The 23,645-nt window shown below is 33.7% G+C and overlaps 1 protein-coding gene and 1 long non-coding RNA gene across 9 annotated transcripts in view; one reads left to right on the top strand and one right to left on the bottom strand.

Annotated features, from left to right (window-relative positions):
* The first annotated feature begins 998 nt into the window (after window positions 1-998).
* LOC132803809 (uncharacterized) lies at window positions 999-2,484 on the top strand. 2 transcript variants are annotated; one of them, XR_009638995.1, is made up of 3 exons: window positions 999-1,459; window positions 2,045-2,083; window positions 2,211-2,484. It is a non-coding gene; the product is annotated as an uncharacterized LOC132803809 (long non-coding RNA). The 2 variants fall into 2 exon arrangements; XR_009638996.1 differs by having other exon boundaries at window positions 999-2,083.
* A 1,400-nt stretch (window positions 2,485-3,884) lies between these two features.
* The window catches only part of LOC107434511 (BEACH domain-containing protein B), a 36,802-nt gene continuing 17,041 nt past the window's right edge, over window positions 3,885-23,645 (bottom strand). For 6 of the 7 annotated variants that reach the window (XM_016045984.4, XM_016045983.4, XM_016045985.4 and 3 more), the window contains 24 exons: window positions 21,748-21,908; window positions 21,340-21,655; window positions 20,731-21,163; window positions 20,296-20,632; window positions 19,973-20,161; window positions 18,123-18,384; window positions 17,829-18,020; window positions 17,532-17,750; window positions 17,246-17,419; window positions 16,776-16,891; window positions 14,952-15,407; window positions 14,610-14,820; window positions 14,117-14,338; window positions 13,503-13,970; window positions 13,090-13,422; window positions 12,529-12,981; window positions 12,381-12,427; window positions 12,183-12,276; window positions 10,765-10,971; window positions 9,201-9,326; window positions 8,729-9,100; window positions 8,376-8,607; window positions 5,841-6,608; window positions 3,885-4,469 (listed from right to left, as the gene is read on the bottom strand). In XM_016045984.4, the coding sequence (XP_015901470.3) occupies window positions 5,908-6,608; window positions 8,376-8,607; window positions 8,729-9,100; window positions 9,201-9,326; window positions 10,765-10,971; window positions 12,183-12,276; window positions 12,381-12,427; window positions 12,529-12,981; window positions 13,090-13,422; window positions 13,503-13,970; window positions 14,117-14,338; window positions 14,610-14,820; window positions 14,952-15,407; window positions 16,776-16,891; window positions 17,246-17,419; window positions 17,532-17,750; window positions 17,829-18,020; window positions 18,123-18,384; window positions 19,973-20,161; window positions 20,296-20,632; window positions 20,731-21,163; window positions 21,340-21,655; window positions 21,748-21,908 (6,321 nt within the window). In that variant the 3' untranslated portion in view covers window positions 3,885-4,469; window positions 5,841-5,907. Of the gene's footprint in view, window positions 4,470-5,840; window positions 6,609-8,375; window positions 8,608-8,728; window positions 9,101-9,200; window positions 9,327-10,764; window positions 10,972-11,266; window positions 11,601-12,182; window positions 12,277-12,380; window positions 12,428-12,528; window positions 12,982-13,089; window positions 13,423-13,502; window positions 13,971-14,116; window positions 14,339-14,609; window positions 14,821-14,951; window positions 15,408-16,775; window positions 16,892-17,245; window positions 17,420-17,531; window positions 17,751-17,828; window positions 18,021-18,122; window positions 18,385-19,972; window positions 20,162-20,295; window positions 20,633-20,730; window positions 21,164-21,339; window positions 21,656-21,747; window positions 21,909-23,645 lie in introns of those variants that run through there. The other variant, XM_048475868.2, reaches the window with a different exon arrangement.

Here is a 23,645-nt window from a genome sequence, read left to right as displayed (position 1 = left end):
AAATTTAATCTGGAATGGTAATTACTAAATTTAAATTTAAATTGAAAAATTAATGATTATCTATAATTTTAATATTTAATATTCAATATTTAAAGATTTTTTAGAAATATGTTAAGAATGATTTTTATTAATCATAAATATACATATTTGTATAAGATTTGACTAATATATACAAGATAAAATATTTTATATATGGTATAAATAATTGTAAATAGAAACAATGAGTTATAAAATTCAATGAAAATAATTATTTTATCAAAAACATTTATAAGGATTTAACATAGAAAAGTTAATTATTTACAAAGAATTAAAAAATATATTTGAAGTTTAATTTTAATCCCATAGATGGAAATATTATATAAATACATTTGGATTTAAATTTGAATTTCATAGATGGAAAAAGTTAAATAGGTAAATACTTTTTAATTATAAATAATTTATCTTATAAAGTAAAAGTATATTTATAGGACAAATAATAATAATAATGATAAATAATTAGATTACATTATGAGTATTTAATATATAGAAATTAATTATTTGTAAAGAATCAAAAAATACATTTGAATTATATAGATGGAAAATATTATTTAGATACATTTAAATTTAAATAATATTCTATAAAAGCATTTGAATTTAAATTTAAATTCCATAAATGGAAAAATTAAATAGGACAATTTTAGAGATGGAAAAAATTATATAAGTAATTTATATAGGTATTTTTTGAATTTAAATTTTATAATTAAATAATATTATATATAGAAGTTAAATTTATAATTCTAAACAAATTTTTATAGTATAGATTGAAAAAAAAAATTCAAATATACTTATTAGCAATAAAACTTTTAAATAAATTTTTATATAATTAATTATTATAGATTATATTTAACATTATTTATTATAGTTACATCATCTATTATGGTTATATATGTCATGCATTGCACTGCACTGCATCGAGGGAAGGAATAATACTTTCTAACTCACCCTCTTTGAACCATAAAAGCCAATTTGTTGTTTTTATTGAAGGAAAGCTAGCAAAATATTTTGTAATTGACGATGGATAAAATTAGCTGGAGAGGAAATGATGATGGCATAGTTTGTTTGACCCAAAAAGGGAAAGGAGAAAAAAAAATAAATAAAGGAAAAACAAAAAAGAAAACCCAATTTACCCATCGACCAAGGTGCCATTTCAAGTTCTTTGCAAGGTGGTATGAATATAATAAATGCTTCCTCAACCCAAAACCCAATGGGAAGTATCATGCAGTTGGCAACAAAACAAACAGACGACACATCACAGGGCATGCTTGGACATGGAAATAACACTACAGGTTCAGTCCATGAAAATTTTATGTCAAAAAACACTTCAACTGACTCACCTTTTGGTAGTCGTATAGAAAAGATTATCAACAGTTTTCTGCAGAATCCTGTTTTGAAAGGAGAGGAAAACGAGACAAATGAAGTGGTATGTCAAAGATGGAACATGTTTATTTGTCTATCTGTTTTGTTCTTTATCTCAGTTTTCCACTTTCTTTAAAAGGTTTTCCCTCAACATTATCTTTTGTAATCATGCTTTGTTGTCCATCACTCCAGAACCTTCTTCAGTCTAGAATTGCATTGCGCAATTTTATGGCATGTTTATTAGTTTGTATTCTTCATTTGCCAATAGTCTCTAGATAAACATTGCAAAGGGATTAATTCTTTTTAAAATGTTTAAGAAGCATCTGATACGAAAGATCAATTGTCTTTTAAATGTATTCAAGTTGCTGCAGCCTTACAAAGGAACAAGGAGGCATTTTTTAATTAGTTTCAACCACCAATTATTAAGTGCTTTGTTTGATTTTGATTCCAAGAACAATCAATTTTCTAGAATTTAGAGTATTTTATTCATGTTTGCACTCTGCCCTGAGATTACATAATTTTGTATTTTAAGTATTTTAGTATCATTTTCTTGTAAAATTATGCGATGTCTCTGAATGGTTTTGTGTGCTGGTTATATTTGTTCTCTAATGAAACATGAAATTCTAATTATTGAATTTTCTTTCGGTAGGCTGGGCGGTTGAGGTCAGAGAACAACTTGCTTCACATGGTAATTTATGTTTTTGGTTCTGTTTCTCTTTTTTGTTTAGACAAGCATACATGAATGATATATGACTATTTTGAAAGCATTTAATGGTTAAGAAAAAAAAAAAAAACATTTGTACACCCACAATCAGAGAACGAAGAAGATTGAAAGATGGAGCACCCAGAATCAGAGAACGAAGAAGAAGAAGAAGAAGCATAAGAATTTTTTTCTACACATTTGTACTCCCAGGTTGAAGAAGAAGAAGCAAAAAAATGGCAAAAAAAAAAAAAAAAAAAACAATGCCAGATCGAAGAGAAGAACGAAGAAGAAGACATTTTTTCCTCCACATTTGTACACCAGATCGAAAATAAAATTGCAAAAAAAAACAAATTGCCAGATCGAAGAACAAGACAAACGAAGAAAAATATGGCCCGAATGTGTATGGAAGTATGAATAACCAAGAAGAAGAAGAACAATGTAGATGAAGAAGAAGAAGAACGAGAACAGAGAAGAAGAAAAAGAAAAAGTCTTTTCTGGCAGATCAAAAAAGAGAAATATGGGCAGATCTAATAAAAAAAAAAAATAAACTGAAACATGAAGAAGAAGAAGCAGACAAACAATGAGAAGAGAAAGAAGAAGGCAAACTTACATATTCAGAGCTTGATCTGGGCAGAGGCACGCTTGATCTGGGCAGAGGCACTCGAGAGACACCAGCAACGCCTTCGATCAGCTCCGGACAGAAATTTGACCCAGGGGGAAGGACGGGTCAGCTTAATCCTCCTCTCGGGGGATTATTTTACTGTAGCGGTTAGCTTATCCGCTTCTTCGTTTGTTCCTTTCAAACACCGGATTGGGACACAATCCTGTCCAATCCGGTGAAACAAACAGGCCCCTAGAGCCCAAACTAAAAAAAGGTTAACTTCACAATTAAGAGGAAATTATCCATTGTAATCAAATTTTGTCTGAAATTCTATGAAGATACTGTTTGAGATAAATAATTAGAAAAACTCCAATAGAAAATGCTATAATTTAGCAAATGACATTGCACTGGAGAAAGATGTGTAAAAAATTATAATCAATCCAATCCAATTTAATGGGATTGAAAATAGTACAGTCCAGTTGGGTTAAATCAATTATGGATTTTGAAATTTCAAAATAACCAATCAAATTCAAATACATTTAATTCAATAATTATATAATATGTTAAAAATTTATTAGATTTATAATTTTTATTATTATTATTTTTTTTTGCTGCTTGAATTCTTGTCATGGGAAAGCTTGAATGTATTTACTGCTTGTTTATGATTTAGCCTATTTGGATTTTTTTCATACTATTTATGTTTATGAAACAAAGTAATTCAACTTTGATGTCGTAAGTATTTATTATTGATACATTAACTTCAAAAGTATGTAATCTTTTTTATGCATGCTATGCTTGTCATGTTATTGAATTAATTGTTCTTTTCTTTTTTTAATGGTTTCATATAACTAATAACGTTTTTGTACAAATTTGTTTGAATTTAAACATTGAAAATTAAATTGGATCAAATAGAAATTAGATCCAATTCAAACCAATAAAAATTACCAATCCAAACCGACCAAGGTTAGATTGTATTGATATATATATATATATATATATTTTTTTTTTTTTCCTTACACATGGACTAGATAGATTAAATTGAACAATCCAAAAACCGACTTCTATTGGATTGGTTTGAATATTGACTAAATTCATTGAATCAGAACCAATGTACTCCTATTTGAGATGCTAGACTATGTAAGGGAGATGAATAAAAGAGTATAAAATAAAAGCAACCAGAACCCGAAAACAAGGCATGTGCTGAACATTTAAGGTTAAAGAAACCAACATTAATCACTCACTGTTATAGACTGGTAATCAATCAAAGAGAAAATATGAATATGATTGCATAAATACACGATTATAATAGAAGAAAAACCATTACTTCTAAAAAATTGAATTAGAACCCACCTCGAGAAATTCGGAGGGCAAAGTAGCCATCTAGAAAAAGAAAAACTAAAGTTGGATTTCCTCTATGTTAATACACAATATTCCTAATCTAACCTAATAGAAACATAATGTACATGTTTGTATACATCCCTAAAGAGAGAGATTGTGGTAATTAAATTTGTATTAAGCAGCTTTTGCATTCTCTTTGCTTAGAAAATATTCACCTCTTGGATGGATTACCCGTGCTCTGTATGTGTCAGCAGTATGAAATGGAAGTTAGGAAACACTTCTGTTAGTGTTCAAAAGGTATTGCCAACGGAACTTGCATGTACTTTATCATCATCTACACCAAACTCCTTGAGTCTTATACGCTAAATCTGTCTGACAACCATGGAAATTGATAGAGACAGCCAAATATTATTGTTTCTCTATCACATGCTCCTGTGAGGAGGGAAGAAATTAGAATAGAAGACACATTGATACTTTAAGTAAGCTTGACAATTCAAAATATTCAAAAACATGAAGCACATAAGCAAAATAAATTAGTAATTTCCTATTGTCTTGAAATGTGTATAAATTATATCTCTATCCATAACCCTTTTGTAATGCACTAAGAATAAAAACAGTGACGTTGATTAACCATAATCATTTCCATTAGTTTTGTGGGAAGTCAAATTGTCTCAAATATATATGACCAGAACCAAACATAAACAAGTTGCCAATGGCACTAGTCATTTCAATTGCCATGGTCTCATATCTTTTCAATTAATTACTCTGAATTCACCATTACTCATTTCTTCTTGCACATGGATTTTATAATGTTAAACAACATCACTACAAATATGCACAACACAGACATTGCAAACCACATTCATAATGAAGAAAAACCCACCCACCCTCGTCATGGGTTAGTTTTGGATCCACCAACCAAGATAAATGAATTATCAAGGGGTGAATCATTGTAAGAATTCATATTGAGGGCACTACCTAAGATAGAATATTCTGATATGTGGCAGGCAGACAGAGAGTTTTTAAGTGAATATTTCAAACAAACAATGAATAATTCTGGAGAGGTCGCCGCCAAGGGAGGTTCCACACTTCGAACCAAGATTCTTCCAATTAAATGCCAAAAAAATAAAACTCAAATGAATATTATTTTCTACTCCTAATCAATAATTAAACAGTGTTCCACCAGAGGCTATATTAAATTGTAAGAACCTTTGGTTATGAGTCCACAGGGAAATAAATGCCATGTAAGCGGACAAGGTAAATGAGGAAACCAAAGATTATTGCAAGTAAATTTTTACTTTATTTCTTTATTTATTTATTTTTCCCCCTCTCCCTCATAGATGTGTACAGGTGATTTCCATAAAGCCATATCTTATATCCTGAACAGTGTATTTTTGTGTGAACGGGAAATAATACATATTTTAATATTAAAGTTTATCTATGGCTTCGGAACAAGCCTTTGCTTCTAATATTTCATGGGTATTTCCTAAAGACAGGTTTACGTACCTTTATAACTTTTAGGAAACTTAGGTGATTAAAATAAAAGAAGGGGGGGGGGGGGGGGGGGGGGGGGTGGGGTTTCATGAGCTTCATCGCACTAGGACAAATTATATTGTTTAACTATGGTCTCTAGCATTTCATTATTTCAAGGCGTCCAAATATTGTATCTTACTAGACTGGAAGAAATTGTTTAGGGCCTGTTGGCTATTTCATATCTGTTCCTGTCATTGTTTTAGCAAAGGAAGCGACAAATCAAATTAGAACCTTGAAAGTAAAAACCAACCTAAAATTTCTGCAGCATACCTGAAATCAACATTGAGATCAGTTCCAGCCTTTTAACTCTTCACAGCGTCTATTCAGAATCATTAATCTAGCTTGTGGCAGAAGCTTTCGATTTTGAATTTCGAGAAATTCCTGCTTTGCGGAGTTGAGGATTTTCTATAGAATACACAAGTAGGCAACCATCTTTTGTCCCAGCTAAGAAGCATTCTTCTGGGGTCACTGTTAGAGATGTTATTACTTTTCCAACTCCATTGTACTTTTTTATGACCTGAAGTGAATGCATGGAGCGTACAACTATCTGCCCATGGTCACCCGCACAGACCAAAAAGTCACCACACCGACTCAGCTCAACACAATTGAGGCGTCCATTAGATTCAGAAGAAGCCAGATGTTTGCCATTTATTGAGTACAAATGCAAGCTGAGATCATCATCAGCGTAAAACACAATCTTCCCATGGCGAGAGGCAACAAGCTTAGATAATGCACAGCCAGATGGATGACGTAAAGATCTTACATATCTTCCCTCCCGTAAGGTATGGAAAACACAAGTTCCATCTTTTGATCCACTGATAACTATGTCAAGCTCCACACTAACAAATAAACATGTAATTATATCATCGTGCCCACAAAGAATATGGAAAGGAGTTTCAACAATGACATAGTCTTTACGAGGTAGTTCTGCTTGTGTACTACGAACTCTTTTTTCTAGATTTCTACCACGGAAAACTTCCCAAACCATGATTGTAGTGTCAAAACTTCCCGTAGCAAGTATGCTTCCATCAGATGACACTGCAATATGTAACAGGTAATATAAGAAGCAATGCACCATACATAAAGAGCTACAATAAAACCAAAAGGACAAGGAAGGAAGTTCATTAAAAAAGCAAAAGATTGAAAAAAAAGAAAAAAAAGAAAAAAACCAGTAGACTTGTTAATTCATCAAAAGATAATGGATTGTAATGGCAGCAATGTATTGCCTGCTTGCCATTCAATATTCAAGGCTCCATAGATTTCCTTTTCACCATCCATAGTTGCAGCAGCAAAAGATATGAGCAAATAAAAAAAGAAATACAAAGGACAGGCTTAATACAGATTCAGAAATTTCACTGCAATTCTCTTTTGACTTGTGTTTCATGACATCAAATTTTAAAGGGGTAAAGGGTAATCTAAAATCAGTTTTTCTATAATGGTAACACCAGTATTGAAGTGTGCATCAGAGGGATGATTCTGAAATTTGTCATATGTCATCTAAAATCAGGTTTTCCATAATGGTAATGAATCATAAATTAGGATTCAGCCTTCACTTAAGGCAAGTTTGATTAGTAAAATTCATGTTGCAGAGGGTTACAAAAATACACCACATTCTTTAATAAAATTGGTTAACTTTATTTTTTATTCTTCCAGGGAGGGGATGGGTTTAAAATATTACCCCTCTTACTCTTTTAAAGATTTTTCAATATCCATCACACTATTTTTTTTTTTTTTAAAGTTTTTATTCATTTTATTATTATTATCATCATCATCATCATCATTAATTTTATTTTTATAAAAGATATATGTTGAAACTAGAGTGTTATGAGGTTAAACTTTTGGAAATAGTGGCAACTTGATCTCTATAATCTAGTGCTCAAGTCCTGCTAACACTCATTTCTGTTAACTAATTATTCTACAGATGTAAGCCATGATTCTTGTCTTATTAATGGGAGGGCCACACATGAAGGAGAGTTTTAAAACTATTGTGTCAACTTGATGTACATCATCAAACCCACTTCCTAATAGCTTAAGTTTTGGCGAACAAAAAGACCTTAATATGAGATATTTTGATTGAAAAGGTGTAAAATATCATAGGAGAGGATGGGTGGATAAATGTTGTGTTTCATTCCAAACAAACAGACCAAAACAGATGTTTTTCTTTGAAACTGCTTACAAAAGAATGAGTTTACTTTGTTTGTAGAAACATCTTTTTGCCTTTTAATTTCTCCCTTGACTATAGGTCCAGTGAGAAAACAAGAACAGACACTATTTTATGCTCTTGAGCATATATTGTTTGGACTTGGATACCTATAGTTGGAACACTTCCTATCAACTTAAAACATTTGGACGGAGCCCAAATGTCTATCATCTAGTGTTTCACTCCATTTATGGGAATGGAGTAACTGTATTCTGTGAACTCCGCAATTAACTACCAGCATTTAATTTAACAATGATTGAGAATTATCTATGTTGTTTTTGGTACGGAAGATTCATTATAAATTAAGATAACCAAAAGGATACGTTTAATGTGTTTTCTAGCTGAAAGATTAAATAATTTACCCAAAAAAAAACAAAGAATTAAAAATATAAACAGCATGTAGGCATAGATTATTAAATTTGCTTAAACACAGCTAAGATGGTTATCTCCCTAGACATGGAACCTAGACACACTATACACTCGTTTTTAGCCTAAAAGTTAAATAGAATATCCATTGTAATTTATATATACTACTTGAAATCCAAACCAGTCAAAAAACGTCTGGTTTAAAAAAATTTCAACTGTCTTCCAGTTATGAAAGTTACCTGCAATACAGCTGACCACATCCTTATGATGCCTGATGCTTTGCACCATTCTGCCATCATTTAAGGATATAACCTGAAAGCTGTTTTCCCAATTGCCACATGAGATCAAAAAACTCTCAGATGGTGTTTGCATTGTGGCAAAGCATTGTGCTCCAAGTTCAACATTTTCGGCCAAAGGAGACCCAATTTTACGAGAAGAAAGAATATCAGAACCAACACCAAAAGATGGATCCTGCAAATGTTTGACAAGTTATTTTTATGGATTGTAATCCTTCGATACTATTGTTTGAGGATTAAATTCAAAAATTTTATCATAGTTCTACATTGATCCCAAGGAAGAACTTAATCCTGACCTGAGATCCAGAGAAGGTAAAATTTCCACCAGATTGCAATTGTGTTGTTAACCACATCTTAACTGACAAGGTGGTTCCCTGGTTCACAAGAACAATGTTCGAGTCTAATATACTAACATATAATACAGCTGACGACGGATAGTTTGTACTGGAAATAATAGAAGTCAAATTGATAGAACCAGGGGCGAAGTATAGTGGATGAGCAATTGGGATTGGCAGTCCTCTTCTTGGGTGTTTTTTACGGAAAATTTGAATAGGTGTCTGGCCAAAATTTGCTATTTGATCTTCAATTGCTGATCTTTGCAAATCATCCTCCATGGTGTCTAGATCAACAGCGCCTTCATAAGTTAAATAATAAAAAATATTTGCAGCCTGTCATAGAAAGTAAATTTATAAGAGATGCATACCCAGCACTAAAAAATCAGCAAGGTTAATCAATAAAACAGAAAAGTACATTAACTATCAGATATACCTCAACTGCTGGTTTTCCACGCTGCTTATAACCAAACACCAAGTCTATCCAGTGGTGAAGATTTGAGCTAACATACTCACTTTCAAGGGCCTCTCTATTTCTAGTAATAAACTCTTCAGGTGAGCCCTGTGGAAATATAAGTAATAAAGCTTTTATTCAGAGGAAAAATCGGATATCATAAACTAAAGCAAAATCAATCATGCACATTATGTACATCTTGTCCAACCCACATTATAGTTGTACAATCTGAAAGTTTTTAGCAACTTTTCCTATATAAAAATGACTGATTATCATTTCCAGGCATCATAATTAAGTTGAAAATTTTTTCTACAAAATTTCAACCTCAAACATCTGTTACTATGTACCAGTTACCATCTTTACAGTACTTTATATTACAACATAGAAATAAGAACTCAGTACATATAAATTTTAGGCCTCCATTGATGTTCATACTGGCTCTATTGGTATGGAACTTTAGTTTTGTAGAAATTAGAATGATGAGAGAATCTTTGAAATTGTCTCCCATTTTATATTTTCTTGAAGGTATCTCCCTAATTCTTCTAATAAGAGAACTGGCCTCTTGACTTCTGTAGTATCTTTTCATGCAAATTTTACTTTAAATTTTTCATTGATCAACCGTCTTTCCCAGTGTTTAATCATCCAATATCATTTGGAAAGATTGTGTCTACCAAGATCCAGATTTTTAAATGATTATTAGCTTGTGGAAAGATTAATACCTCTGATTGTTGCAAGAAAAAAGACCACATGATAGCTTATGCCCTTCATGGTTTATCATGAAAGGGAAACATTGAGACTGTTAAAAATTTAATTATATATTGTGAGGTTGCAGCTTTTCTTTTAAGCTAGATGTTTGAGATGTTAGGTTTTTATGGGTTTACCCTAAATGTCCTTGCCCATTATTGGTAGGTTACTCATCAGGTTCTGGATGTAACAAGAAAGCTTAGGTTTTGTGGAGATGTGCAGCTTTATCTATGCTTTGGGTAACTTGGCTGGAAAGAAACAGAAGAATTTTTTAGGATGTTTTTCAGAATATGAATTATTTTGGATCTAATTAAGTCCTTGGGTACTTTTTGGGCATTGTCAAAAGGTTACCTTCATTCTTAATTTATGTAAGAGGGATGTTTTTCATAATGAAATTACTAGTTTTTATTGTACATTTGTTGTGTTTGTTTAAGGATTTATCATCGTCTCTTTATGTAGTGAGTGCTCATTGTAATAAATAAAGTGTTCTTACTAGTCCAAGAAAAAAACAAAGAACAGAACTAGGTTCGCTCATTCCTTCTATTGTCAAATCTTCACCAATCATATATCATAAGCTAATTCTATCTCCACCAGTTATAAAATCACTGTTGCCATGCTGCTATTCCTATTAGAACATGCTTTTACCTAAAATATAACACTAGACACTTGACACACATTTCGCAAACAATAAACAATACCCTAGTTATTCTTTTATAGGAACAATACGCTAAATACTAAAATGAGTAAAGGTACTGTTACTGCAGTCCTCAAGTCCCTAATGTATAGAGGGGGAGTAATGTACCTTGGCCCAGGGAGGGAGACCAACATCACCAATAAGCTCACCATCTTGTTTTACTCCTATGTGATAAGCGTTTGAATTGACAAGGAATTCTGGCATGTAAAAGAACTCGGGTATTAACTCTTTCACATCGCTTGTGTTAGAAAGGCAATTCCGATAAGTACTCTCAATGCTTTGAAAGAGACGATCTGCATGGTCAAATTTGCCACCCTGACCAAGAAAATAAGTTTAATACATGGACCTCAGTAACAATGCAATTAGAAAAGCATACTGAGCCAATTATCCTAAAAACAAAAGTAATCATCATCGTTAGAAAAAGAAGTGAGGTTGGCTTAGTTGGTAAGCCACTTACACCTACACCTGGGAGGTCGTGGGCTCGAAGACACCAGGGTTGGCGGAAATTTTTGTAAAAGAAAACAAAAAAAAATAGAAGGGAGAAAAAAACAGTCATCATCATCATCATATGAAGAAGACAAATGAAAGATATGATCTGCATGGTCCTAACACAGAAGTACTCATCAAGAAAAACAAGAAAGAGACAATTTGCATCACCCTACACAGAAATAATCATCATCATTAGAAGAAGAAGGATGAAAGAGATGATCAGCATGGTAAAATTTACCACCCTGACCATGAAAAAGACTTCACAGAAGAAGAAGAAAAAGAGACGATCTGCATGATCAAATTTATCACCCAGACCATGAAAGAGACATCTGTGAAAAAGAAAAAGAAGAAAGAGACAATCTGCATGATCAAATTTACCACCCTGACCATGAGAGAGACGATCTGCGAAGAAGAAGAAGAATGAAAGAGCGAACTGCATGGTCTAATTTACCACCCTGGCCAAAATAGGTTCAATGCATTGACCATAAATAACAAAGCAATTAGAAAACACCAAGCCAATTATCCTAAACACAAACACAGAAGAAAGTTTGAAAAGATTGCAAGATAATATTTCAGTGAATCTCAGTGGACAAGTGAATAAATAAGACGAATTGACAAAGCTCAACTGTTTTCACAAATCATATATCAGAAATCAGAATGTTGTTATTTTGAGATGAAACAAGAAGTAGATTCATATTGTGTCACATAAATCATGAGATAAACCTAAAGTTTTGTGGATGATATCTTGAGAAAAACAACAATTATTCTGAAAAATTAAAAATGCATATTGCTAAAGTCCTTTACCATCATTTCCAACTCAATCATGATTTGGATAATACAAAATTAACTGGAATGTAAAGATTGTGGCACATCAATTTCATAGTAGATTTCTAGGTACCAGGCAATATTAATTCAACATAAACTGATTATCCATCATCTTAAACATGAAAGGATATTTTGTTAGGGCCAAGGAAAATTGTGCAAGATAATGTAAATTACCACACAAGATAATCAAGAGATGATATCATTAAGTGTACCTGCAAATTCCGGTGAAGAGAAGTAAATGGCTCCAATCTAAGTAGGTAATAAAGCACAATTCCCATGCTTGAGTAATGAGACCCATAGTAGAAACTGCTTAAATAAACAAGTAATATTGGATATAAGACATTAAACAACAACTCCCATTGGGTACTATAAAAGAACTACTGCATCATCAAACAAAGATTGTACATTACCTAGGTATATCGGGATCACAAAAATTACGATATCTATCTTCAAACATCTGTATGAGTAAAGCAAACCATTAACATATTTCAAAAGATCTGAAGCTCAAACTTTTGCATTCGGTATAATTTCTAGTAGAATAAGGCAAACTAAACAAACCTCAAATCTTTTCAAATCCAGTGCTCCAACTGGTTTTGAAAGATCTCGAAATGTTGAGGACTTGTTAAAATCAAGAACCTCTGAGGAGTAATCAGCCAAGATCCAAGGAAAGACAGGATATTGCGTTAGGTCATTGTAAGATCTCCCTGCTAGTGTATTGAGAATCATTAAATACTCAAAGTTTGTTATATCTCTTCTCCTCCAGCTCTCTCGGGCAGCTTCTGCCATCTCCAATGCTACACGCCTATCAACAAATGAAATAACTCCACTCTTGTCCTTACCACTTCCTTTAGGAAACAAATATTCATTTCTGGTAGAAACTATCAAGTTTCCAATATCTTTTGCATCCTTCTGTGATGCAAAATTCAAAAATATGGGGGCAACTGAATTACTGAAGAAAATCTCTATTGCACTGTATCTTAACAAGTAGCGAGTCCAATGGACAGCTTTTACCTATGAAACCCCGAAAGGAAACACAAAAGAAAAGAACAGAAAAACAGAAAATTCAGATCTGTACAGGAGATAAAAAGCGAAAATTAAATGAAATAATGAGTTTTCTACCTTGCCAATATTCCATCTCCGATGGCGTTTGATACTTTTTAACTGCCTTTTCTTAAGCACATATTCATTCAAGGCCTCAAAATTATCTATTGTGGTACCCTCCTCAGAATCTACCACGTCCAGATATATAGGCAATTTCAATGTTTTACGCTTTTGGTCAGGCTTTGTCAGGTCAGAAATGCTTGAAGCCTGGAAGTTCTTGAAAACAGATGATCCTCCAGTACCTTCAACCAAAAACTCGCCAAAGAAATGCAATACATTCTTCATGACTGCCAAATGACCAGCTAATTTTCTTTTTGGGGTTACAAGAACACATGGAACTGTTGTAAGAACCTGAAACAGAAATCCAAACATAAGCAAACTAATAATTGTTATATAAATGTTCTTGCATATATAGATTTTTTCCCACATACCTCGCTGGTTTCCGTATCTAGTGAACTTGAAGAACAGTCATTTCTCTCCTGCCCCCAATCACTGGTGTCTTTAACTAGCTCTGGGCGCTGACTGTCTAAAGGATCCGTTGGAATGGAAGTCTTCTGGCCACAAAATTCAATATCATTTTCGTTGGGTTCTGAGCTCACCTCATCGGTTATCCTCCTTACACCTTTCAGCAAAAACTGCTTCATTTGCTCTGGAATATGCCCCACAAAACCAGATTTACTTTCATTTAGAGTGGGTGTAACCTCACTGCTAACCGTACAGGATGGAGGATGGCAAAGCTTTTCATCAAAATGATAATTCTGCCTCAACTTTTGTCTACGGCGCCAAGCATCTTCTGTCTTATCAAGTTTCCAGTGCCTTATAGCACCATTTGGGAAAGGGTTAGCAGACCATGGACCTCTCTCATCAATCAAAGTGCGAAATAAGTGTATCCACTTTTCCTGTCAAAGAAACAATGTTGTTATACAATACATGTACTGATGCTGACAAAACGTTCTTCGAGGCATGGGGAGAAAACTCAAAAAATGAACATATAAGAGAAAAAGTATTATTCATAGGGCAGACAAGGGGTAGACGATAGACATACAGCAATATTTTGTTGTTCCTCTTCATAAGCTAGCTGGAAAGCAGCTCTTCTGTTTTCATCTGAGGCAAGAATGGAGTTCAAGCTACTTTGTATCTCAACTTCAAAAGCATTCTTGTTATTAGATTCAGCAGAAGAATTTTCATCCATCCTAGTGCTGAGCTCATGCAACTGTCTGGTACGGTCCGTCTTTAATGTCTTTATATATTTAGCCTCATCAGCAACCTGAAACTTTAAATTAGACAACTGAAGAGTAGATATCAATGATGGACAAGTCAATAGACTAACTATAATCTAAAGTCACTAGATACAAAATTTCATTATTTGCACCTTGAATGCACTTGTAAGTATACATATGAAATTATCCTACTATAGAATATTCATGAAACCAATTCCATCTGAACGCAATGGGTAGAACGACATGAATCGGAAATAGATGTCAAAGTAAACTTAAAAGGAAAAATTAATGCAAGCACTAAGAATAACTTATACGCACTGCTGCAAGCACCCGGTCCTTCTGAATTATATTGTGAACAGATCCAGCATCTTTCAAATTGCCACCTGAATCTGTGTCATCTCTGCCCACAATGCTAGTAGCAAGCACCGATTTGCCACAGTTGACAGTTTCTCGAATCAAGTGAGATACAACATGAAAACGAGCTCCATCATTTAACATTCCATACTGCGATCTAACATGAAGCAAAGCCCTGGCCAAAATGTCAATTGAAAGTTACAAACTTTCTCCGAATGCTGTAAACTGGAAAATTGAAAATTTATTCCATATATAACTGAAAACTCTCAACTTGATCAGATGAAATAAAGTTTGAAGAAATAGTACCAAATGAACAGCTGCAATCTGCTCTTGGACTGCTCATCATCAGCAGCCAACAAACAAGGTAAAAGCGAAATGATTTGTTGAACACATCGTGATGCTCTTTCTAGAGAAGATCTGCAGAGGTATAGGATTACAAGTCGAAAAATTATTCTTGGGAATCTCTCACCTCGCAGAAGCATGGCCTTATCTACACTTTTGTTTGGTTTTCCGCCCAAGGCACTTCCTATCCCTCCAGATACAACCACTGCAGCCACCTCTGCCGCAGGAATGTTCAAGGACTCTACTAAGCCACGTGCTCTCTGGCCAAACGATGGACCGGTCGATGATGATAATTTTGGTGACATTTTGCTCGGTCCCTTACCATTCATCACACTTATAATTATCCATAAGCTGTCATATAAGTTCCACCACCTGTCATTATGTATGTCATCTTCATCCATGCTTGGCCGTTTGCAACTCCTGGGATTTTTTAAAGGTTATCAAACCATAAGTATTAATTAGAGTATTCGGAAAGCAAATGGCAGCCAAAATTGCATAAATCTGGACCTGTTGGCCCATTTCCACCTCCGACCAAAAGAAAAAAATAAACAAAGATAACATCAGAAGGACACTTCAAATTTGAAAAGATAAAAAACAAGTTTAGTTACCAACATCACCCTCTACTATGTGTCCTCTCTTAATGTTGTCCTAAATTCTTTTGTTTCGCTTTTTAGTTTTAACCAATGAAAACCCTGGACTATGAAATAGCTTACATGGACAATTTATGCTTGAACTAAAGATCTATTTAGGAATATTAAAAAATAAAGAAATTAAGGTGAACATGGATGAGGCAGCTCAAAGGGCTCCTGGAGTGGCAGGTGGGACAGATATTTTTAGTATGGGTTGCAAATTTTGAAAAGATTGTATTTCCATTTCTTCAGGTGTTCAGTTTGTGCAAGAAACCGAGATTCCTGCTATTACCAAAGTTGTTTCCATTGCTTCAACTAAAGGTGGTGCAACTTCTTTCTAGTAAGATTTTTCAGCTTCGAGGCTCCTGGGAACCTCTCACTCCTGTCTTTTGATGATGTTCTCCTGAAGAACTACGATTTTTTGCATCTCTGATATCGTTAGTGATGATAAACATGTAGCAGATATTCTTTCAACTCATGCTACTTCTTTAAAGCGTGAGCACTGTTGGGATAATGCTCCTTGATTATGGTTCTTTTATTTATTTATTTTATTTTATTTTATTTTTTAAATAGAGAAGCTTTTGAGCTTCTAAGATTTCTTGGGTTGCTTTTTGCCCTTGGATTCTGTATTAGATTTTTCTAGTTCTAATACTCTGTCATCCAATATGATCTGATTAAAGTCTTGTACAAAGGGGACAAGGAGGTGGAGTTTCATAGGAACTTCACTAAATTAAAGAATTGGTATTGAACATTATTTAAGGATTCAAGAGAATCAGATATCCTCATAGTGCAGTACTCAGAAGTGGATGGTAAGAATTAAACTAACAACTACACACATACGATACCAGTTAAAAATAATTCTTGCAGCTGAAAAAAATTTTCAGTAGGTAGATTACATAAGCATCCATATAAAAGAGAATAATTTTTGGAGGAATTTTTAAACTCCAAATACTTCTCCATAGAAAGATCTTAACTCACAAAACCACATTATAGATTTAAAGTCTTACGTATGTAGACTTCAAGTCTACAACATAAAAAAAAGTGCATGAACTCACATTATAAAATAAATTAAAAATAAAAAATCATCGCTGAAGTGATACACAGATAGCTAGAATGATGATTGACATTACATAAAAAAATTGAAATTCAGGATCTGTACCTGGATATCTCGTTGTCCGATTCTCCTTGCAGAAGTTCATATAAGGCAGAGGCATAATCTTTATGGCGTTCTAATTCCAAGGAATCGATAGAAAATTCAGAGCTACTTGCCGGAAACTGCAAGATTTTCAAATATCAGATTGACAAGCTTTCATGGGTCTAAAAATGAAACGCAAGCATTAAGTCATTTCATTGTATAATAAAGCAATCTGCTTTTTTCCTGCCCAAAAAGGAGCAGTAACAAGAAATTAAAAAAATGTAAATGGTGCGTAATATAATCAAAGAATATCAACCAACATAAAAGGTTGAATTAAAATAGAAAAGGCACATAAGATTCCTGTTATTGTTTGTGTTTCATCCTCTGTTTATTCTTTGTTTCTTTTCCTACTCCTTTTAAGCTTGGACAGGAGGATGGAGCCAGAGCAGAAAGTTGTAATCATAAAAGAAATTAAATTCTAGGGAGTTGAGTACCGGAAGTTTACGGTCAACTTCAGAGCTAAGCATCTCATCGACCAGCCTTAAAAGGTATAGTGTATTATCCCGACATGGTTGTGAAATAAAAATGTTTTCTTCAGAAGACAATTCCACCAGTGCCCTAACTAAATCCTCATAAAGAGCACGAAGCAAATGACAAGATATGTCGCCCTGCAAAAAAATTTTAACGGAAAATCATCCTTGAGAATTTAACATAAGTCCTTAATAAGAACTCTAAATTCAATCCAACGAGACAAATGGCATGGTGAGGGTTTCAACGTACTTGCTCACAGTGCATAAGTAAGAAATTCACAGTCTCTTCCAGCTGTTGCCAACCACCTTTAACAGAATGCATGTAATGACAAAGGACAACAGTAAATACATTCCTCACAGAAGTCAGCTCATTTATCTCATTGTTGTCTTGATATTGAGAATCACTTTTGTAGTTTTTTAACACATCAAGCTTTATAGAAGCAGTTAACCAAGCACTCCAACCAAATTCCTATGGATCAAAATGCAGTAATGAGACAGTAGTTTAATAAGTATAAGTAAACTTTCAAAATAGTATTTGTCCTAATACCATAAAAGCTTCAATATTTGAAGGATTCGAATCAAGAAGATCAAGAAGATCCCCGATAATTTTCATTCTTGCAGACACATCCGTAGAGCCAGACAAGAATCTGAAAATGAGAACCAAAATCTGAGGAAGGAAAAAATGAGAATGATGCCCCTTGCTTTTCTGCCGATTAACTTGGTTGTGTTTCTGTAACACCTTTAAAAATAAAATAAACTCAGAATAATTCCATTACAATTAAAAAAGTAAAAAGCAATATAATGAAGCAACTTTCTATTTCTCATATTAAGTAACAAACACCTGTTTAGGACTAGCACCACCAAGAAGAACATCGAACAAAGTGGCACACAAATTGTCTGTCTGTGGAAACCTGAATAGTCTATCAGCCATGGCTGAGAAAATTGGTTGCATCCTCAAACTGATTTTCTTATGGCTTTCTGAAAGAGACCGGGATCTTCCAACAGCAATATTAAAAAATCTTGGCCCCTTCTTCTCTGATGGAAAACCAACCAACAGTCTTCCAAGGAACTGCAAGCTTAGTAATCTAATAGGCTCAAATTCCCTAAGAAACCAAAAGAAAAGGACAAATTAGATGGGCAATGTGAAAATGAATGTACATTCAGCACCACCTTGTACATCCAAATCAATAATAGAAGTGCAATCAAACAAATGAAGTAGAATATCTAAGAAAAAAGTGATAAACAATAAACAACATAGAGGGTTATTGATGCCTGCCAGAAAGGGGGCAAAGAGAGGGGGGCGGTGGTGTTGTGAGGCAAGAGAGAGAAGACTAATACTTTAGTCTGGTTTCAAAAGTATTATTCTTTTTGTCAACCAATGCAGCCTTCTACAACTGCATAATTGCAGCAATGATATTTCACCCTCAAGTACTAAACAACAAACAGATAATTTTGTACACCACAGAGGAAATCAGAGAACAAAAATTACAGCGATGCTAAACAGGTACAGCACTGTTCACTAGAACATAGAAAAAGTGAAAGGTTCCTATATATATGAAACTGCAATCTTTGCACTGCATGTAACATATCGGACAAACTGCTGCCATTCTTCCAGGATTTTGAAAAGATGAAAATTAAATTTGGGTCTAATATCAAGTTAATTAATCAACTGTCCTAAAATCTTAAGCAGATTTGAAATGGACCAATTGTGTATATACCGAGGTACTAGTTGAGCCACAACAGCGAAAATTTAGCTATAACCTTTCCAATTAGAGCTGCTATACTTTTGAATTTGCTTGTCCCCTTTTTGTCTATGGAACCGTTCAAATTTGTTATTTTGTCTTCTTGTGCATTTACACTCCTCAAAAGTAAAACGATATGCCAGGATAGATTCATACTCATAGTGGAATAATAATTAGCTATTTGAAAATGAGATTAGTGAACTAAAAAATTAACATAAACTACATTTTATATTATGTTGTACGCCAATTAAATTTCTTTAAACATTTGTTAGTTTGTTTTATATCCAATAATTTTTTGTTTCTTATGAATAAATTCTCAGCAATAAGCATCTAAGAACCAAATCTCAAACCCTATGTCTCTTTTAGAACTATTATCACTGTTATTATAGTTACTACTTCTCACACTTTATTAATAAAAAGAAAAAACATTGCATAAAATTAAAGAGAATGAGACATCCTCCATAAAAAATAATTAGAACAGTTTCTGATTTGAGGAAAGCAAGATTGGGTTCTTCATGGGATTTGGTGATAACAGGGGGAAGACTCCGGAGATGAGCAGTATTGGCCACATTTGACTATGTTTACTTGGTCTCTTTAGATTATTTCATCATACCCACATCTGAAACTTCAGATGCTATACAGTGTATGCCTACTCAACCCACAAAATACAAGGAAAAACTCTGGAAAAAAAACGAACTAGCATTTCATGTCATTTGGATGGAAAACAATTAAATTTATGTTAAAAGGACAATTTTTTAGCAACACTATCTTCTTCTTCTTTATTTATTTACTTATTTAATTTTTTCCATTTTCTATGATTATGTTTTGTTTTGATCATTTGTGGATTCACTATCCTCCAAATTACCAAATTCAAAGGTTTGAAAGCCAGCCATCTTGGTGCTCTAGTATTGAAGTTCATCTATCACAGAATAATAAAATATAGGCATACCTCTGAAGAAGATTGACAAAGATGTGACAGCCACCAATCGAATTAACTTGTTCAAGGAAAGCTGCAAGCAACTGTTTTTGAGAAACAGCTCTAATAATCATGTGTAAAACATCTTCAATGCATGACATGTCCTGACTTGTCTCAAAAAAAGCAATCAGAGCTTTTATATCTGCCGCGGCAATGTTTTGCCTGCATATTTTCCCAGTAAGTTTTAAACAAAATCATGCAATGGATGGATGCTGAGAATATCAGCCATATTTATTACACATTCAGTGGAAAAAGAAAAGATCACTATGACTAAACATTTGGGAAGAAAACCATACCTGAGGCTCATTTCGCCAAGACTCAATAGTAGAAGTCGGAGTTTATGTATTTCTTCATTACTAGGTCTTTCTCCTATAACTTGCTTTGTAACTGGATGCAGAAGAGGTTTTCTTCCAATAGCAGATCGGGATGCTTCATTATCCCAATAAAATTTGCGTATGATATCAAGAACACGTGGGAGCCGACATAGACTTTTAAGCAACCTTGGATCATTATCAAACTGCTGGATGAGAAACATAAACAATTCACGCTGCACCTTATACACTGTGTAGAGCCAGATGAGAGGATTAAGAAATATGCTAGACATAGCATCTTGAACAAGCAGTTCTGCCAAGCCTGACAGGAGAAGAATGGAGATTAAAAAAACAAGTGGCCTACATAAATTTTAACATTTTCTGGTTAAATTAAAGATCATGAAGCATTGTGATAAATACCGCAGTTGGAAACAACATTAAACAGATGCTTCAAAGCTGAAAGCGTTTCTAAATTAAGTTGTTGTGGTGGAACAGCTTGCAATAAAAATCCCAGAATTGAAAATCCAGATTGGAGATGCATCTGTTGTTGATTGGCTAAATTGTCATCAAGAACAGAAGCTATAAGCTCAACAACTTCAGCAGTCACACGCTCTCTTGTGATAGGCATAAGCCATGTCTCTTCAAATTGTCCACATTCTTCATTTTCACATTTGTCAGACTGAGTGATAAGAGGGAAAAACACTGAAACACCCCCAACACAGTAAATTATCTCTTGCAGTAATCTTCTTGAGCATAATTGTGTGCCAGCCATCACAGTTGCTTCAAATAAATTCCTATCTGATACATGATCTAGCACCGGTGCAACATTAAACAATATTTTGCCATCACTTGCCTGAAAGAAGAAAAAATTCTTAGAGTTCCTTTCCTTTACATGATGAGTAATTAAGTTTAAAGTGGCACTTAACTGTGAGATAATAAAAATATTTTTTTAAAAAGTTGTTATTATTTATTTTGGCAGTAAGGGGGGCTAAAACTAAACAAAATGGTTTTTCATGAAGCATAGAGTACCTGTGCATTAAGACCAAATACGATTCTGGATGAAAGACCATCTTTAACATCAAGAATTCCACTAGGCACCAGGTTATCATTAGAAGGTGCAGCGTCATTATCAAGGAACGAATACATGTAGCTTGGCCCAAGAGAATAGATACCCTGGACTTGCTCGGGAGTAATAGCATCGTTTAATAAATACACAGGACCTATCTGACCGTGGAAAGGAGATGAGTCTTTTATGGACTCCAGAAGAGCATCATCTTCGCACAGAGCCATATTAACTTTTGCACCAATTGTACAACTAGTTAATAAATCATTAACTTTTGCATATCTGAAAACAAGAAATAAACGTCAGAGGTTACATATATCAGCTTTAAGACAAAATGAACTTTACATGGAGGATGAAGGGTGGCAGCCCAATACCTGCATCTTTCTGAAGAAACAAGATTACCATCTAAAAAACACCTCAATAAACTACCCCCAGAAAATGCTCTTCCAATGCTGTGAGTTATACACAGGAAATGCCATTTCATTCTAATTATATTAATTGGTAGTTGAACACACTGTCGCCTCAGATTTACTGACTGCAAAAAAAGTGAAAGACGAATCAATACTGGCAAGAAAATTGCAGGAAGCAAGGCAACATACAGTGCAAAACATAATACAAGGCAGTTTAAAGGGCAACAAGTCAAATTGCAAAGATATTTGCAACTAGAACTGAACTAAAATAAATAAATAATCTGAAATTGAAGTTACTTAGTGCAACGCATCAGCAGAGAAAATTTCAAGATATTGTAGCGTCATTCTCAAGAATAAATGAACTTAAAAGTAAAATAAAGTATATCCGAATAAATTTTCATTCTCTTCACTTTTCTTTGCTCTTGTGGATCCCAAGTTCCATACATATGGCTAAAGATAGAGGAATAAAGAAACTTTATCTTTGATTGCAATCCTTAATATCATTATCCTTTCATTTTTTTTACAATATTAATGGTTATTGTCCCCTAAATTTGCCAAGTACTTATTGTTTTTTTTACTGAATCCTTGTTTTAGAAATTGATTGATGTTCCTTCTTTATCAGTTTTCAGCCCTAATATTTTATGTAAAAATCTCTAGCTCTCCAAAAAGTTAAAAAAAACGTTGGTTGGGACTTTCGCTCATTGAAAATCAAAGTAATTTCATCATAAGAATCTAAAACTAACAATTTTCTTTAAAGGAGGCCAAACCTTTCTTTTCCTTTTAATGGTGCAAATTTCATCAAAAGAATCTAGTGTCAATGCATCATTTAATTTCCGCATGTGGCTTGGCTAATGTATTATGAAGTAACCAGTGGAGGTAGCTTACTTTTGGCATTTTTTATCTTCAATTTTGGAGGATTTACGAAGTTGAAGAGGGGTAACATTTTACGGAGATGTCTTGTTAAGAGCTGCTTTGAGTGAATGAAACAATAAAAACTTGTACGGACATTAAGAAGAAAGGAGTTGTATATAGGAGAATACATGCCTTTTACCAATTATTTATTTATTATTATTTTTTTTTGGTTAGGAATTTTTGCCGCTCTATTTTTATGGGACAAAAGAATTGCTTACAACTGATTATTTATTTACTTATTTTATTTCATGGCTAGGAGATAAAAGCTTTCACCAACAGTTTACAGTAGACACCAAAGACCAATCAACAAATTTTCAAAGCTCCCACCCATTACAGGAACTAGATTGTAACCGTATAATAAAAATGTTCACCCACAAAAGCAAATAAATGAATAAAATTCTTCAGCTATAACAAAACTCCTATAACATTCCATTGAGCCTAGAAATTCTGAATATACTTTTGGATCCTAAGCTCACTCAAGAACCATGGTAAAGCATAATTTATGACCAATGTGAGACTATACAATTCACCAAATTTGACCAGATAATGATCTGGTGGGATTTAAATGCCCTTTAAGCTCCCTTAAGAACCATACTACACCATAATTTAGGATAAATAAGAGACTCTATAATCCACCACCCTCTATTGCAGAGCGTCTTACGGAATCCAAATGATCTATAGTGGTCGTTCATTACATTAGAATGTCTGCTCTACATGGCTATATACATTTTAGCAGGCAGTACATAAAAGAACCCACCTAGCCTTTAGTGGCCTGCTTGTGCCTCTACATAAACAGTTTTGACCTAATCACATTCTCATACAAAGTCCCACCCAAAGGTGCTAGCTGAAAGAAACTTTTTGTTCCTAACTTCACTTATATATTGTGATGCTCGGACTCTTCAAAACATATAAAGAATCCATGTCAACATGACATGTATTTGGGTGTTGGA

This window comes from Ziziphus jujuba, chromosome 5 (genome assembly GCF_031755915.1).
Source record: "Ziziphus jujuba cultivar Dongzao chromosome 5, ASM3175591v1".
Taxonomy (NCBI): Eukaryota; Viridiplantae; Streptophyta; class Magnoliopsida; order Rosales; family Rhamnaceae; genus Ziziphus; species Ziziphus jujuba.
Note: the sequence above shows the minus strand (reverse complement) of the source record. Positions and strands in the feature narration are given on the sequence as shown.